The sequence below is a fragment of the Orcinus orca genome, chromosome 17, assembly GCF_937001465.1.
Source record: "Orcinus orca chromosome 17, mOrcOrc1.1, whole genome shotgun sequence".
NCBI classification, from domain to species: Eukaryota; Metazoa; Chordata; class Mammalia; order Artiodactyla; family Delphinidae; genus Orcinus; species Orcinus orca.
This window is the reverse complement of record NC_064575.1, coordinates 17,894,607-17,913,717: the sequence shown is the minus strand read 5'-3', so window position 1 is coordinate 17,913,717 and position 19,111 is coordinate 17,894,607. Positions and strand designations below refer to the sequence as shown.

Here is a 19,111-nt window from a genome sequence, read left to right as displayed (position 1 = left end):
GGAGTCCTAGCAAACTAATACACTGTGCAAAAAAAAATTTAAGTGAAAAGACTTCCCTGATGGAGCAGTGGTTAAGAATCTGCCTGCCAATGCAGGGGACACGGGTTTGAGCCCTGGTCCGGGAGAATCCCACATGCCGCAGAGCAACTAAGCCCGTGAGCCACAACTACTGAGCCTGTGCTCTAGAGCCCACGAGCCACAACTACTGAGCCCACGTGCTACAACTACTGAAGCCCGCACGCCTAGAGCCAGTACTCTACAACAAGAGAAGCCACTGCAATGAGAAGCCTGTGCACTGCAACGAAGAGTAGCCCCCGCTCGCCGCAACTAGAGAAAGCCTGCGCGCAGCAAAGAAGACCCAACACAGCCAAAAATAAACAAATAAAATAAATAAATTAAAAAAAAAGATTTTAAATGAAGAATGAAACCTTTGAAAAATAAAAACATATACTCGATTTATTCTAACTGAAATCAGGGTGGTATATGATGGTAAAGTTCAAGCAAAGGAGCCTTTCTTCAGTGTTCCCAGCAATGGCTTCTGTAATACAATCGTATCGTCCCTAAAACGAGTAGTAAGAAATACAAGTGATATAAAATGTTAGATGCTCCTATTTTGTAAGACTTTTATAAGAATTTTATCTTACTAGGAGAAAGCCATTTAAATTGAATTGGTTTTTACTTTCTCAGTTTTCTAGCCTAGCCTATGAAATCTTCAAACATTAGATATAATTTGTAACAAAATAGGTAAAGAATATGCATTATTAATGTTTATCTTAAAATAGTTACCAGAAGTGAAACATGTGCAAAATTTCATTGCATTTCTAATGCAAATATCTAAAATTACATCATTATTATCCATGGAGGCAGTCACTGAGTTATACACAATGGTCCTACAGTGCTTTCACCCAAAGATCATTCAACATATTAACAATGAGCATTACTTTTAGCAAGGTATGTTGGAAGGAAAAAATAAAATTTAAAAAGGGCTTTCTTTGGTGTAAGTTTTCTATTTTTTCCATATTCCACAGAAAGAAGAAAGAGCAAAATATCGAAAACCAAAAAGAAGTGAAAAAAAGCCTTGAACATCTTAATCTTGAATCGATATTTTTAGAAGCTGTGAATCGCTTGTTTCAAATTCTTAACACATCTGTTACTGCAAAAGGTTAAGGAAGTACAAAATGACTTGAACAATACCTTAGAAAATCGTATTTCCTTGAAGGAGAATGATATTGTTGTATTCACAGTCTCTACAACCAAAATACAAAATACAAAAAGTTATTGGCTAACATCAGGTGATTTTTTTTGTTTGTAGTCCACAGTGCACCTCTTACAATTTTACTACTGGCAGAAGCAATCCCAAGCAAAATCGTAGAGAAATAATGAATCTTATACCCTGGCTACGATTCTCCTGTGGCTTCCTCTGCCACACTGAGCCCCACTCAGTATCAGCCTATATCTCATCCCTTAGCGGATACAAACTTGTAAGGCCCACTGGTCTCAATAATGAATGAATGATGAACAAGCTAGTGCTAATATGCTTCATCCCAAGTTAGGTATGTACATATTTATTGTTGCTGCCTCTTAGCAGGGAATGATAAAGAAAAATCTTCCTAAAGGTGGAGGAGAGATTTGGGAGGGCAGCCAGGATACCAAATCTCCTTCCAATCCCACCACCGAGAAGCCTAGCTATGTAGTCACTTGAAATGCACAGCCATGGGCCTGGCCCTGAGGAAGCTGTGGGACAGAGTCAGAAATGCAGGAAAAACCACACTCCACTGACCCAGTCAGAAACAACAAAGGAGTGAACTTACAGGGTAGGGATAGAAAGAGAAATGTTCTGAACCTCTAACAAAAGCAGTATTGACCAAAAATCTTTCTTAAAGTAATATAAATAGTCAAGTGCAAACTGTATTGATTATTTTTCTCCAAGTTGGCTAAAGACAATCCTTAGCAAATGAATAGATTATGTCTACATCTATACCTTCATTTCTCACAAATAAGCATTTATTTATTTGCTTCTGGGAGTATTGTTATTAGGGGTACTAATACATTAAGATGTTGGTTCTTGAACTTAGTAAAGTGATCATATCTTCATGATCTTATGATCCTTCATTCAAGGCTAATCCAATTCAAATTTAATAGTTCAACCAATATTTATCGAAAGCCTACTATGTACCAGGGACTGGGGATACAAGGGTTAGTACAATACCATCCTTTCCCTCAAAGAGTTAAAGTCTTTTGGGGACACAGACATGCAAAGAAACCATTCCAAATACAATGTGCAATGAAAAGATGCAGTAAGGATAAAGGCAGGATAGCATTTTTGTTAAGAGTGATGGCTCTGGGACCTGAACTGCTTGGATTTGAATCCCAGCTCCTCTACTTACTCAGTGTGTGACCCTGGACAAGTCACTTAACTTCTCTGTGCCTCAGTGAAATGAGGCAGTGGATAATAACACCTACCTCATAGGATTATTCTGAGAGTGTCAACTGAAAAAAATGCACAGCCTATAGTTAAGAATTATGCTTTATTCGGTGGACGTACTGAGGACTTAAGCCTGGGAGACAGTCTCTCAGATAGTTCTGAGGCACTGCTCCAAAGGGGTAAGCGAGGAGCCAGAATATATAGAAGTTTTTCCAAAAAAAACTGAGGCAGTCGGAACATCAAAAGATTACTGTAAATTAAAGAAAAACCAGACCTCTCAAGTTCATGAATTTAGCACTTTTCCATGTATGGGAAGATGCAAGAGTCTGGGCTCACTGAATCATTCCTTTGATGTGCACCTTAACTATCTAGGGCCGGTATCCTGTGTTCTCCATCCTGAAACCCCTCAGAGTCTACCATGGTGGGGGGGAAAGGGAGGGAAGGGAGGGGGCGGCTACAGTGGCTGAAGCCTTGATGGCCACAACATTCTTTGTTTACTGATATGGCAGGTGACATTCTCTGTCCACAAGGGCTATATAAGTTAATACATGTAAGTGCTCAGAACAAGGCCTGGAACATAGCACTCATTAAATGTTATTAACATTCAAATGTCATTTATTATAACACTAAATGTTACTCCTTTCTAGACCCCCCTCCCATGACATCTTGCAAATAATAATGATAATGTTATGAATATTATAGTTGATGTTAATATTATTGTTATTGTGACAGTAGGTCCATCACAAAAGATGGGAAGGAAGGCAGGGGGTACATTCCAGGTGGCTGGAAAAAGAGGAGCAAAGGCAGGAAGGTGAAAATCAGTATAGCTTACACGTATGCCTGCAAGGGGCTCAATGTTATTAAAGCAAAGAAGCAGCAGGGGGCTTCCCTGGTGGCGCAGTGGTTGAGAGTCCGCCTGCCGATGCAGGGGACGCGGGTTCGTGCCCCGGTCCAGGAGGTCCGCAGAGCGGCTGGGCCCGTGAGCCATGGCCGCTGAACCTGCGCGTCCGTAGCCTGTGCTCCGCAACGGGAGAGGCCACAACAGTGAGAGGCCCGCGTACCGCAAAAAAAAAAAAAAAAAAAATAGAAGCAGCAGGAGTGCTAAGAAGTAAACCTGAAGAAGTAAGCGTGAATGCACTCAGGTTCCACACTAAGAGAATGGAGGTGATAGGGAAACACCCAAGGATGTGAAATGGCCAGAGTCTGTTTAGAGAGATGAGTCATATGACTGTACAGTAGCTGGATTTAAGGGGAGCACTGAAAGTCAGGGATATCCGTGAGAGCCCAGGAGGCAGTGACAGTGGTGAAGAGAAAAGGAGGTAAATGCCTCCCGTGACCTCCATCTCAGGTAACCTCCCTCATCATGCTCTGTCTCGTCATCCTGCTGCTTTCCTTGAGAGCACTTATCGTAAACTGAATCTTATTTCACTTTCATCTTTACCTTCTTTCGTGACCTAGTTACCATCCTGTTTCCTCCACTGGCCTACAAGCTCTATGAGGACAGGGGCTTTGCTTTGGCCACTTCTGAATTTCCAGCTCTTGGTACTACCTGGTCCCTGCATACCTGGCTCCGAGATCAGCTACATAATTTGCAAGGCTAAGCACAAAATGAAAATGGGAGGGCACTTATTCAGAAGGCACGGGAAACATCCATTAAAGGTACTAAAATATAAAGTCTTTTCCTTTCTTCCATAGTCTCTCTCCCCCTCTCTCTAGACTTGTCATGAGTTTTAAACTTTTTTTCTTTCAACTTTATTGAGATATAATTGACATATAGCACAGAAATTTAAGGTGTACAGCATAATTAACTTGACCTACATACACTGCCAAATGATTATCACAGTAATCCATCACCTCATAAAACCAAAAAAAGAAAAAGAAAGAAAGAAAAAAATGGTTTTTTTCCTTGTGATAAGAGCTTTTAGGATCTACTCTCTTAGCAACTTACAGATACACCACACAGCAGCGCTAACTACAGTCACTGCCATATTTTTTGTTTCCTATTTAATGTATTCAAAATAAAACAAAAATTTTAATCATTAGCATGAATTTTACTACTCCCCTTTATATTGTACAATGCCGACTGTAAACACAAATATCAGAGCATTTAACTCTGAGGCAGAATCACTGAAGTTTCACAATTTATATTTCGTGGCTCATTCCCAGAAGGTGCCTGAAGCTGATGAGGAGAAAGGGACCTAAGCCAGGCTCAGGAGGTTTGGAAGGAGGAAGAGAAGGTACCCCAGGCATGAAAGAATCTGAGGGAATGTTCCCTGGCACAGGGCGCAAGGTAAGCGTAGAAGCTCACAGGCACCCAGGGGCTGCTCCACAATGACCTGGGGGGGGGGGGGTACACCTGTGCAAAGCCTTGGCCTGACAGGTTCGCCCTCCCACATGCTGCCAGATGCCTCATACCCCAGAGCGGGGCAAGGAAGCCAAATCGGGCATCTTTCTTTACCACGGGCCTACAGATCCACAAGTGACCCTCAAAGGTTTTGCAACCTCTGTGCAATAACTCCACGAGCTGCCTGCCGCGGGGGAGACCGTCTGGCCCCCACCTAGTCACCCACTAAACAGTGTCGCGGTGCTGCCAGCCCAGGTGGGGCGGCCACTGCCATACCCCAGCCCAGACACTGCAGGATATACCATGCCTGACCCTGACCCTCCCTGCTCCAGGCCTCCACCAGGGGCACAGGGTGGCAGGCGTCACTGGATGGGATGAGAGGGGAGATGCCAGACAGGGCCCAGGGCACCAGCAGGTAGTGAGCAGCAGGGAGCCAAAACCTGTCCAGGGGAGGTGGGCACATACACCACTGTCCCATCACACTTTGTGTACAAAACACATGCTCAAAGATAAAATGACTAAGCATCTCAAGACTGATCCCAGAATAGTACACCCCAAATGTGAAGCCCTTCTAAGTATAGGGCCCTGGTTGTGAAGCAAACCCTGTCAGCTTTGTAGGAGGGAGGGAGGGAGGGAGGGAGGGAGATGGATGGGACTTGAGTTTGAGGAAGAAATCAAGAATAACTCCCAAGGGACTTCCCTGGTGGTCCAGTGGTTAAGACTCGGAGCTTCCATGGCAGGGGGCACGGGTTCAATCCCTGGTCAGGGAACTAAGATCCCGCACGCCACACTGTGCAGCCAAAAAAAAAAAAAAGTAACTCCCAAATTTCTATCTGGGGGAACTGCCCAAATGTTTACCACACGGGAAGGAGCTCTAACCTCTTCTGTGGAGTAGCCCTCTTTTTTCAACTGTTTTGTCTTCTTTCTGAGAAAGACATATCTCCCACTCTCCTCTTATGGGAAGTTAGCTTGAAGCCTCTTGAAGGAGCCAAGAGAGAACCCAGGTAGAGTCAGAGAAAAGGAAGACAGAACCTCAGCTTAGGCCCTTCTCTGCTCTTCCCGAAAGGGATCCACGCAGCTCACCAGTGGTCCAGTCCAGGTCTCCTGGCAACTATGCAGGACGCAGGACCCAAGCCTGGGATGGTGTTATGGGGTTGCACAGTGTCCCCCCAAAAGCTATATTCAAGTCCTAACCCCCAGTACCTGTGAATATGGCCTTATTTGAAAATAGGATATTTGCAGACAGTCAAATTAAGATGAAGTCATTAAGGTGGGCCCTAATTGAATATGACTGTGTCCTTATGAAAAGGGGAAATTTGGACATGCAGACTGACGTGCATAAAGGGGAGACCACATGAAGGCACAGGAAGAAGAAGGTCATCTACAAGGCAAGGGTCTCCTAGGGCGGTCAGATCCTAGGAGAGAGGCCTGGAGCAGATCCTTCCCGAGAACCTTCAGAGGGAGCACAGCCCTACAAGCACCTTGATCTCAGACTTCTAGCTTACAGAACTGTTAGATGATAAATCTCTGTTGTTCTAAGCCACCCAGTTTGTGGTACCTTGTTACAGCAACCCTTGCAAAATCCTGAAAATAAGGCTAACAGACTTATTAAGTTTAAAACACTTTTGAAATATCCATTTATTTATTCATAAATGTATTTTTGAAAGAAATGAAGGGGTGTGTGTGTGTGTGTGTATAAGAAGTGGAGGGACTTCCTTCGTGGTCCAGTGGGTAAGACTCTGTGCTCCCAATTCAGGCGGCCCAGGTTCGATCCCTTGTCAGGGAACTAGATCCCACATGCATGCCGCAGCTAAGGAGTCCACATGCCGCAATGAAGATCCCACGTACTGCAACTAAGACCCGGCGCAGCCAAAATAAATTAATTAAATAAATATTTTTTAAAAATAAAAGAAGTGGAATGATTATGTGTAATTTTTATTTTATGTTCACTTGCCCATATTTTCTAAATATCATATCCTAAAAATGTATGACCTTTGTAACAACCCAAAAAAGGAAAGTTATTTTAAAAGTTGGTGAGTATGTTCCTTACTCATTTGATTCCCAAATTTTCAAGGGACGGTTAACAGCATCAATGCTTCTTAAATCAGAATGTCCTGAGCTCTAAGCCCATATATTCGGCTGCCAGATGGACATGTTTATTTGAATGTTCCCAAATGGCCTTGAGCCCAACGTGCCAAACCAGAACTCGCTATCCTTCTCTTTAAAAATCTGCCCCTTCCTTTTGCACACATCATTGCTGATAAAGGCACTTCCGTCCACCCAGTCAACGGCCCTGGAGCAGTTGTTGATTGATCTAATGTTTGCCTGCCACATGAGATCAGTCAGCACTTCCCGCCTGTCCTGTTCCTCAATACGCTCTCTTTCATCTCTTCCTCTTTACTCCCAGGGCCGCCCTTGTGGTCCCTCAACAGCCTCCCAGCTGTGTTTCCTTCCATCCAAGTTTCTTGCCTCAGCCAACCCCACCTCCTTTTGAGACAGGCTGGGACCTGGGACCCTTTGCTGCAGTGCTTGCACCTGGACTAACGTCTCCTCCAGCAGCAAAGCATAGAGAAACTGTAAGGGAGGAAAAATAACTGCATGCAGGCCCAGTTGGGGCAAATTATGTACAACAAGATACAAAAAGGCCAAAAAAAACCCCAACTGCCACTTCTGAAGAGCCGGAAGCAAAAACTGGGTGTCAGGAGCAAAAGCAGGGTACTGCGCATGCCCCCTGCACACACCACCACCTAAGGGGTGGGCAGACCACCTAAGCCACGCCTTTGGCCGACCCCTGGCCAGCTCGCCCCACCTCGGGAAGGGAGCGAGCAAGGGAATCTGTTACGAGCAGGGGCTACTCATTGTTGCGGTGCGCAGGCTTCTCACTGCGGTGGCTTCCCTTGTTGCGGATCACAGGCTCTAGGCGCACGGGCTTCAGCAGCTGTGGCACGTGGGCTCTAGAGCGCAGGCTCAGTAGTTGTGGCGCACGGGCTTAGTTGCTCCGTGGCATGTGGGATCTTCCCGGACCAGGGCTCGAACCCGTGTCCCCTGCATTGGCAGGCAGATTCTTAACCAGTGCATCACCAGGGAAGTCCCTCTTATCAATTTCTATCGATCAGGGAAGGCTAAGAACCCTGGTCGGTAACACTTCCATAAGGACCTTAGTTATGTGCAAAAATGGAAATCTCAGTGGGTCATCCCCACCCACTAACAACAAGATGCAGGCCAATATTTTATGCATGACTTACATGTTGGCTCCTTCCCCCTTTTCTAGGCTCACCTCCAGCAATTCCCCACAAACACATTCTGCTCCAGCTACAAAAAAGATACTCCCCAAATAAAACATATTCCTTCGTGGCTAGATACGTTTGCATATGCTGTTTCCTCTCAGGGAATGTCCTTTTTCCTCACTCTCTGATGTTCTCAGACTCAAGATTCTAATAAAAGACTCTCTGAAGCCTTATCTGAGTTCTCCTGTCACAGTAAGTTGGTAACTATGCAGTTAAGACTAAGAGCATATAATCTATTAGCATTTATGACATTTCCTTGTAACATTTGTTCCCATGACTATTTTTCCCAGAACAGAGTGACCTTCTGAAGAGGGAGAACCTATCATTCAACTTTGTATCACCACAATCTAAATCATGACTCGCTCAAATTAGGTTCAACAGATGTTTGTGGAAGGCAGGGAGGGGAGGTGGGAAGAAGCAGGCAGGCTGGGTTGAGTCTGATACATCTTTGATCTCAAGAAAGTGAAACCTTGAAAAGTCACATAAATGTCAACATAATCCCACAGAGATTAAGTGAAATAATTGTAAAGCTGTCGTATGAGAGAAATGGACACTTTTTAAACAACAGTAATCTACCAAGAGGATTTCTTTCATTTTTTTTGTTTTTGTTGTTTTGGTTTTTTTTTTTTTTTTTAGGCCACAGTGCAGGCTTGCAGGATCTTAGGTCCCTGACCAGGGATTGAACCCATGTCCCCTGCAGTGGAAGCGTGGAGTCCTAACCACTGGACCGCCAGGGAAGTCCCGAGGATTTCTTTCAAAGGGAAAGAGAGCATGGCCAGTGGAAGAGTAGTTCTTAAGAGTTAGGAGGCTACTCCATTACCAGATCTCCAAATGACCAAGGGCACGTTACTGAACCACTGCAGACATTGGTTTCCTCACTTATAAAAATGACAGGACTATAAATAAAGTCAGGAACAAAACAAGGATCCTATTATGCACATGAATATTTAATCACCATAATTCTAGAATTCTCACGCTGAGCACTGTACTAAGCTTTTTAACACACATTCTCTAATTTAATCCTTAAAACCATGTAAAATAGGTTTCATCGTCCCCATTTCCCAGATGAGGAAAACGAGGTTGATAGAGCTAACCTCTATCAATAACACCCAAGGTCACATTGCTGATAGGTGGAAAAGCTGGGACACAGACTCAGGTGTTTATGGCTCTGAGCCCAGACTCATAAGCAATGCCAGCTCCACAATGTGTATGTGGCTTGGGGGTGGCAGACAAGTTAGAGATGAGGAGAGTTGGTTGGCTGGGAGACATATCTTGAAGCTTCATTTGCATAGCAAGCAGATTGGTTTACTTAGAAATTTTTTCTTTTGGCCACACTGCACAGCTTGTGGGATCTTAGTTCCCCAAGCAGGGATCGAATGTGGGCCCTCGGCAATGAAAGCGCAGAGTTCCAACCACTGGACCGCCAGGGAACTCCCAGAAACTTTTTTTTTTATTGACTGCTAAAAAATGTATAATCCAGTTGATGTCCCTGTCAAAGCAAGTATAAGCCTTTCTGTCAAGAATTTTTATATTACTCTCATTCCATTAATTCTCTACCCTTATTTTCCATTTTTGTCCCAACTAATTTTTGTCTATCTAATTTATGTTATGTTGCTCAAATTAACGTATGCATGTAAACTGCCTGAAATCTGTTTTTAAACAAGAGACGGCACTGGTTACTTGTAAATAATTATAGGGGAAAACATTCAACTGCAATAGTAATTTTTTAAATGTTAATAAAAAACAATTAGGCTTGGGGGCTTCCCTGGTGGTGCAGTGGTTGAGAATCTGCCTGCCAATGCAGGGGACACGGGTTCGAGCCCTGGTCTGGGAAGATCCCACATGCTGCGGAGCAACTAGGCCTGTTAGCCACAACTACTGAGCCCGCACATCTGGAGCCTGTGCTCCACAACAAGAGAGGCCGCGATAGTGAGAGGTCCGTGCACCGCGATGAAGAGTGGCCCCCGCTCGCCGCAACTAGAGAAAGCCCTCGCACAGAAATGAAGACCCAACACACCCAAAAATAAATAAATAAATTTATTAAAAACAAATTAAAAAAAAAACAATTAGGCTTAAGTTTTTTAACCTAATAAAGTTTTTTTAAAACTTCTTTTTTAAAATGATAATGCCCTATACCCTGAGATAACCATAATTCAGAAAGAGTCATGTACCACAATGTTCACTGCAGCTCTACTTACAATAGCCAGGACATGGAAGCAACCTAAATGTCCATCAACAGATGAATGGATAAAGAAGATGTGGCACATATATACAATGGACTATTACTCAGCCATAAAAAGAAACGAAATTGAGTTATTTGTAGTGAGGTGGATGGACCTAGAGTCTGTCATACAGAGTGAAGTAAGTCAGAAAGAGAAAAACAAATACCATATGCTAACACATATATATGGAACCTAAAAAAAAAAAAAAGGTTCTGAAGACATAGAGAATGGACTTGCGGACACAGGGAGGGGAAAGGGTAAGCTGGGACAAAGTGAGAGACTGGCATGGACATATATACACTACCAAATGTAAAATAGATAGCTAGTGGGAAGCAGCCGCATAGCACAGGGAGATCAGCTCGGTGCTTTGTGACCACCTACAGGGGTGGGATTGGGAGGGTGGGAGGGAGATGCCAGAGGGAGGGATATGGGGATATATGTATATGTATAGCTGATTCACTTTATTATAAAGTAGAAACTAATACACCATTGTAAAGTAATTATACCCCAATAAAAATTTTTTTTTTTTATTTTTTTTTTTTTTGCGGTACGCGGGCCTCTCACTGTTGTGGCCTCTCCCGTTGCGGAGCACAGGCTCCAGACGCGCAGGCTCAGCGGCCATAGCTCACGGGCCCAGCCGCTCCACGGCATGTGGGATCTTCCCAGACCGGGGCACGAACCCGTGTCCTCTGTATCGGCAGGCGGACTCTCAGCCACTGCGCCACCAGGGAAGCCCCCCCAATAAAAATTTTAAAAAATAAAATGATAATGCCCAATGTTAACAAGACAGAGATTAAACTACTATACGTATACATTGCCAGTGGTACAATGTATAAACTGATACAATCTTTCAGAAAAGTAATTCAGCCTTATGTAAACAAAACCACATAGATTCAAACCATTTAAGCTCAGGAATCTCCCTTGGAGTTATGTGTTAACTCCTTCTTCCAAACATGAGAATATTCAAATCTAAAATATGAGAATATTTATATATGCATTATAATATTATTTATAATAGTAAAAATATCAGAAGAAGACTAAATGTCTAATAGGAAAATAGTTAAGTAAACCAGGGCACACCCACTAAGGGAGATGTTTCATTATGTAACATTTATACTCTGATTTTTAAACCACATGGATTATCTGGTCAAATAATTAAATAAATTAATTTTTAAAAAGAAAATAATTAGGGCTTCCCTGGTGGCGCAGTGGTTGAGAGTCCGCCTCCTGATGCAGGGGACACGGGTTCGTGCCCCGGTCCAGGAAGATCCCACATGCCGCGGAGGGGCTAGGCCCATGAGTCATGGCCACTGAGCCTGCACGTCCGGAGCCTGTGCTCCGCAATGGGAGAGGCCACAACAGTGAGAGGCCCACGTACCGCAAGAAAAAAAAAAGAGAAAATAATTATAGTACAGTATACTTACAACTGCATAACAATATGCATGAATTAAAAAATGAGAACAAAATGTTCTTAGAAATATGATTCTGTGACTTTTTGATTGTTTTCATTTTCTAATTTTTGGTAATGTGACAATATGATACATAGAATTTTTTAAACTATTTAAAATGCTAGTTTAAAAATTATTAAGGAAAAATTCATGGGTTTGCAATAAGTGACCTCTAAGTTCCTAAAGTTTGAAATTTTATGATTCTGTGAATAAGTCCAGGGTGGAAAAAAGGGGAGAAAAGACACTGAGGGAACGAATGTAAGTGCATAGAAAAATCCATTGTGTTTTTATGAAAAATAATAAATGTAATATTTAGAAACAGAGAACCATAACCAAGGGTGAATATACAGTATTAATCTGAACAAGGTAAAAATTTTAATATCCTTCAAACACACCAAACAAGTGTCATCTTAATAACAATCCAGTAACATAATTGTAAAATATTGTTTAAACTGCTAAAAGAAAAACTTTGGATGGAAATAAAGAATTATTATCAGAAAAGGAACTTCACATTTTTAATGTATTTAATTTTCATAGCGTTCTCATAAGGTATTATACTCTATTCTGAGGGTAATATGAATTGAATGCTTACCTCCCTTCAGAGCTCTGCAAAAAGAATAATCATCATCAGATCCTCGGCAAATAACTTGTTTGCGCACTGGGAAATTCACGGACTTAAAAGATACATAGATATTGAAATATAAGCTTTTTATGTCTCTTCCTTAAAAAGAAAAAAATTTCATTAGCCACTCAAATAAGGTATTTTTTAATAAATATTTAAAAACCAACATTTACTGTATACTTAAAATATGCCCTGTGCTTTTCCTACATTATTTCATTTAATTATGACAACTACCTATAATGTGGATATTATTATCCTGTTTTGTAGACGAGAAAACTGAAGTTCTGAGAGGGCCACTAGTTGATTGTAATCAAAGAGAATGTTCCACAGTGAGAATTATGTGGGCTATGCCTAAAAATAGAATAACCTATATTTTTGAGAAAACTATCAAATGAAAATATAAAATTTCCAGTTGTAGTCATAGTTCCACTAGGAAATTCAAAAGAGCGGGAAGGGAAAGGAAGGTTTTTTTTTTTTTCTATATATTTATTTATTTATTTTTGGCTGTGTTGGGTCTTCGTTTCTGTGGGAGGGCTTTCTCTAGTTGCGGCAAGCAGGGGCCTCTCTTTATCGCGGTGCGCGGGCCTTTCACTGTCGTGGCCTCTCTTGTTGTGGGGCACAGGCTCCAGACGCGCAGGCTCAGTAGTTGTGGCTCACGGGCCTAGTTGCTCCACAGTATGTGGGATCTTCCCAGACCAGGGCTCGAACCCGTGTCCCCTGCATTGGCAGGCGGATTCTCAACCACTGCGCCACCAGGGAAGACCAGGAAGGTTGTTTTGATGAAAGATTTCTTGGAGAACAAAATTGAACCTTTTGATTAAAAATTAAATAGATGAGCTATTTATTATTTCCTCAGGATCTCTTTATTACCAATGAAGATGGAAAATTCCAGGAAGAAATGCATTTTGCTCAACTCTTCTAAGTTACTCAGTTGGCCCAACTGGACAAGATGCACAATTTTTTTATAATGAAAACAATTATTGTAACCACTACCTCATGGAAAGTATTTTCCTAATAAGGTCACCATGACTCATTGTAGCCATAATAAAAATTAAAAAAAAGTTTTTCCATCTTTACCTTGAACTTGGCTATGCAGAACAGAACTGCTAGCTCCTTCCTCAAAACCTGTCCTTCCTTTGGTGTTGGCGCTACCACTCTCTTCTTGCTGTCCTCCAACCGTTCTGCGTTCTGACTCCTCTCCCCAGTCTAGCTCACTGACTCATCTCTCTTAGGATTCTAATCTCAGTGCTTCTCAATTTTCACACTGCACACTCTCCCCAGCTTTAAATACCACATCGGGTAATAACTCCCAAATCTTCATCTTTAGTCTCAACCTTTCTTTTAAGCATCTGTCCCCTGTGTGCATTCAATATCTCTACTCAAATGTCACTTATTACCACACCCAAAAGATCCAAAATTGATTTCCTTATCTTCATCACCAAATCAGCACTAGAATTCCTAATCCCGGTCGATCCTACTGGTGTCCCTTTTATCCCCATTACCACTATCTTAATGCAGCCTCTCGTTACTCTGAGCCTAAAGTACCACCAAGCTTCCTTACTTGTCTCCACTTCTCTACTTTCAGGGTAAAGTGTAGAGAAGAAGAACGTTATACAGTCTGTTTCACACAGTGGCCCCGTGGCCCACGCCATGGACATGGACCTGAACCTTTCTCAAAGCAGGGATGTGTATAGAAGTTGAAGAGCTGTTTTCACAAGGGATGCCTTGAGATACAAGCACATGGTAGCGTGGCATCCAATGATAATGCAGAACAAAGAATCTTCTTCCATTTCTGTGTGGAACACACTATGATTCCAGTCTTCAATGATTCCAAGAAAGGAAGTGCTGCTTTGACATCTCAACCCTTTACATCTTGAGAAGCTTCTTGCCCTTAGATATCACTGTGGTCATGTTAGGCACGTGAACAGTGGTTGAAGTGAGGTACCACTTGCATGGCTCAGCAGGCCAGAGATATCAGTGTGGGTGTTGGAGTGAGAGACAAGAAACATGGTGGCTCTCGGGGGTTTAGCAAAGAAGACTGTTTTTGAGCTCACCTAACACAACTTTGGGAACTTCTGAAAATAACGTTGAGGAAGGCTTATGAACCAGCTGTATATGTCAATTAGCTAATAGTGACATATAATTTATTAGCAAGGCTATGAAGTCTCAAATCATTTCCATTCCCAACCTATTTTTGGTACAAGATTGCTCTTATAGCTCTTACTGAATTTAAGTAGCGATAGGGCCACAAAAAAAAGGTTGATTTCTATGAATGTGGCCCACATTTTATACAGATGTTCTAGTATATTCTAGGGAAACTCAGGTCATAACTACAAAGCATCATAAAAAAACATGATTCGGGGCTTCCCTGGTGGCGCAGTGGTTGGGAGTCTGCCTGCCGATGCAGGGGACACGGGTTCGTGCCCCGGTCCGGGAAGATCCCACATGCCGCGGAGCAGCTGGGCCCGTGAGCCATGGCCGCTGAGCCTGCGCGTCCGGAGCCTGTGCTCCGGAACGGGAGAGGCCACAGCAGTGAGAGGCCCGCGAACCGCAAAAAAAAAAAACAACCATGACTGAATCATTCTTTCATTACTGAATTAATATCATGTTATATAAATGTCATATTTAGTAAGTGATTAGGGTATTTGTGGTGGCCATGGAGGTGTGCTGCTTAAAACTCCCTTCCAAAGAATCTGTGCAGAGGAGGGCAGTGGGCAGACAGCCACCAGCTACTGCACTTTTAGATATATCTTAGCACTCATCCGGAGGCCAGACTCGAACAGTCTGCTCCTATAATGACCGAGCACAACAAGGACACTAGAGCCAGCCTACGCCTGCCTATCATGGGACACGTGTGACAGGCAATCATTGCTCTAAGACTCCCCACTGACCTGGCTGAGGATGTCTCAGGGATGCATTTTGGTCTGATGACCATCCTACCAAATTCTCCTTCCTTCTCTCTCATTTCAAAGGTATCGGACCAACACTTCAATCTGCCTCCTCTCCTTGCCTGCTCTAGCTTCCTCTTTCCTTTATTGTTCACAAACATTTCCCCCCCCAAAATCCTTTGTATGTCTAATTCCTTCTTCGTATCTGCTTTTCAGAGAACCCTAAGTGAAACTGTGTTGTATTATTATTACTTGGGTCTGGAAGGCCTGTTTCCTGTGTGTTAAGGGGAAGGGGCTCACTTGAAAATGAGGTCATTCATTATGTAAATAATCACTTTTGCAAACACCTAGAGGTAAAGCACCCCACATAGACCAGAAAACAAAACCTGAGAAAAGAGGAAGAAATTGTAGAGCCTTTGTTGGGCAAAAATTTAGATTATTTTAGGGGATTAAGAGATACAAACTACTATGTATAAAATAAGCAACAAGGATATATCATATAGAACAGGGAAATATAGCCATTATTTTGTAATAACTTTAAATGGAGTATAATCTGTAAAAGTACTGAAACACTATGTTGTACACCTGAACTCAATATAGTATTGTAAATCAACTATACTTCAGTAAAAAAAAAAAAAAAGTTTAGATTATTTATTTCCCCCTTGGCCAAGAAAGTGGAGCAAGTAGCTCATTGTTCTTTCCTCTGTGCTACCACTAAGCCTTATTGCTATCATTTCACTTATCGTACTATATTATCTACACATCTGCCTCTTCTATTGCACTGAGAGATTCTTGAAGGTCAAGAGAATGTCTTTTTTATCAATGAATTCACAGCACCTAGCATAATACTTGAAATAAACTATACATTTACTAAGTATTTTTTAATGAATAAATGAATGCAGAAACAAAGTATCAAGATACAGGTTTTCAGGAAAATTAAAGCACAAGTTTATCGTCTATCATTTCTAGATTCTCAACTACCCTTTTTCCTGTAAGCTGGAGAACTAAAATCAGGGGGATATGTTTCTTTAGTTTATTTATGGAAAAGCACATTTTAAAGTATAAGCTCCAAATATAAGCTAGGATGTAAATGATAATAGTGATAATGAAAACAATGATGATAATGATGATGATTACAACTGAATTTCCTGGGATCCTTACAGGCAACAGCTGACCGGTAGGAGAGGATGAAACTTTTGTGCATTTTCACAAACACTCAGATCCAGCCCAATGCTATCACCATCACCCAATTAACTTTTATAAGATGATGGCAAGTAAAATCATAGAGAGGAAGAAGAAGAAATAACACAAAACAAAACAAAAATCATTGCCTTTTTTCATATCATCAACATATTTTTTTCTAGAAAGGTCACCTTTAGGAAAAAAAGTCCTTGCTTGCTCATACACAAATCTTTGACTCATGGAAACCCAAGTTTACTTATCAGCTGAATATCTAATGATTGACAATGGATATACCTAGTAGATGGTTAGAAGTTTCAAATTATTTCAATTTTTACCATGCCATTATGTAATCCCTCCTCATGAGTATGAGCTAGCCTAGTGACTTGCTTCTAACAAACAGAATACAGCAAAGGTGATAGGGTGGCACTTTTATCATTAGGCTACATAAGACTGTGACTTCTATCTTGTTAGTTAACTGTCCCCCTTGCTAACTTCAGGGAAACAAGAAGCCATGATGAAAAGGCCCACATGACAAAGAACTGAGGGCTGGCCAACAGTCAGACAGAAACTGAACACTGTCAACGACCACATAAGCTTAGAATTGGGTCCTTCCCTAGTTGAGCCTTCAGAAGAAACCCTGGCCAACACCTTAATTGCAGCCTTGTGGGAGACCTCCTGAAGCTGACACAGGTAAGCCATGCCCAGACTACTGACATACAAAGACTATGAGATAAAGAATATGTCCTGTTTTAAGCCATTAAGATTGTAGTAATTTGTTACATAGCAAGAGAAAACTAATACACATACATTTAGAACACCATCATTTTTCATTGATATTTCTGGAACCCTTTTAACTGTAATCTACAAAAACAAAACTTTGGACTTACTTGGAATGTAGTAAAGATACAGATTTCCACGGCCTCCCTTCAATGTTATACAGGGCTCGGCATTTATTGAAATAGGGAATTTCAAGTTATCTAAATGGAATAAAGAAAATGTCAATAAAATTACTATAAATCATTTACAATAAGTATTCTGAATATCAGCCCCCCAAAACTACCTTTAGTATTAAAATTTTATGAGAAAAATTAAGGGTAGTTAAAAATATCTCCCTCCCCAGAGGAGTAAAGTCAGCCAGATGGTAGAGTAAAAAGTCCTCCTTCTCTTGACAAACACACCAGTTCAGCAACAATTTACGGACAATTTCCCTTTGTGAGAAATCAGAAACCAACCGAAAGTCTCCTGCACCCAGGAGAATGTAAAAACAGACACACCAATTCAGTACTGAGGTTCGGGACACCTCTCACAAGAGACACTGCTCCTGGCATAGCATAATTAGGAAGAGCTAACCTACCCCTCAATTTCACTCAGAGCGAAGAGATTGGTTCATGCGTTCAGAGCCCCAACTTTTCCAAGGAGATCCCCAGAGGACTAAAGAAAGAAAGTCTGAACAGTGTTATAACTAGTAAGGAGATTGATTCAGTAATCAAAAATTTCCCAAAGAAAAGTCCAGGACCAGATGGCTTTACAGGAGAATTCTAGTAAACATTTAAGTCAGAATTAACACCAAACATTCTCAAACTCTTCCAAAAAAATGAAGAGGAGGGCACACTTCCAAACTCATTTTATGAGGCTAGCATTACCGTGATAGTAAAGCAAGACAAAGACACTACATGAAAACTATAAGCCAATATCCCTGATGAGTTTAGATGCAAAAATCCTCACAAAATATTAGCAAACTGAATTCAACAGCACATTAAGAGGATCATATACCTTGATTAAGAGGCATTTAGATGCAAGGATGGTCTAACACACAAAAATCAATTAAAGTGATATGCCACATTAATAGAATGAAGAATAAAAATCACATGACCATCTCAATAGATGACAAAATTCAACATCCTTTCATGATAAAAACTCTCAACAAACTAGAATTAGAGGAAATGGCCTCAACATAATTAAGGCCATATATGAAAAGTCCATAGTTAACATCATACCCAATAGTGAAAAACTAAAAGATTTTCCTCTAAGATCAGAAGCAAGGCAAGGATACCCACTCTCAACATAGTACTGGAAGTCCTAGCCAGATGAATTAGATAAGAAAAATAAATAAAAGGCATCCAAATCAGAAAAGAAGAAGTAAAATTTTCTGCTTGCAGATGACATAATTTATATCTAGAAAACCCTAAAAACTCCATTAAAAATTGTCAGAACTAATCAAAAAATTCAGTAAAGTTACAGGATACAAAATCAAAATACAAAAAAATCAGTTGCATTTCTGTACACTAACAATGAACTATACAAAAAGGAAATTAGGAAAACAATCTCATTTACAATAGCACCAAAAGAATAAAATATCTAGGATTAAACTTACCTAAGGAGGTGAAAGACTTGTATGCTTAAAACTACAAAACATTGATGAAAGAAATTAAACAAGACACAAACAAATGGAAAAATATCTTATGTTCATTGACTGGAAGATTAATGTTATTAAAATGTCCATATTACCCAAAGCAATCTATAGAATCAATACATTTCTATCAAAATCTCAATGGCATTTTTTACAGAAATAGAAAAAACAACTCTAAAATTCATATGGAACCACAAAAGATGACAAATAGGCAAGAAAATCTTGAGAAAGAGGAAGCATCACATTTCCTGATTTCAAACTATACTGCAAAGCTACAGTAATC

General features: G+C 41.2%; 1 protein-coding gene across 2 annotated transcripts in view; it reads right to left on the bottom strand.

Annotated features, from left to right (window-relative positions):
* Positions 1-429: 429 nt before the first annotated feature.
* The window catches only part of LY96 (lymphocyte antigen 96), a 31,289-nt gene continuing 12,607 nt past the window's right edge, over positions 430-19,111 (bottom strand). The window contains exons 2-5 of one of the 2 annotated variants that reach the window (XM_004280562.4): positions 17,306-17,395; positions 12,319-12,447; positions 1,195-1,247; positions 430-560 (exon numbers count right to left, since the gene is read on the bottom strand). In XM_004280562.4, coding sequence (XP_004280610.1) covers positions 462-560; positions 1,195-1,247; positions 12,319-12,447; positions 17,306-17,395 — 371 coding nt within the window. In that variant the 3' untranslated portion in view covers positions 430-461. Of the gene's footprint in view, positions 561-1,194; positions 1,248-11,427; positions 11,610-12,318; positions 12,448-17,305; positions 17,396-19,111 lie in introns of those variants that run through there. The other variant, XM_049700383.1, reaches the window with a different exon arrangement.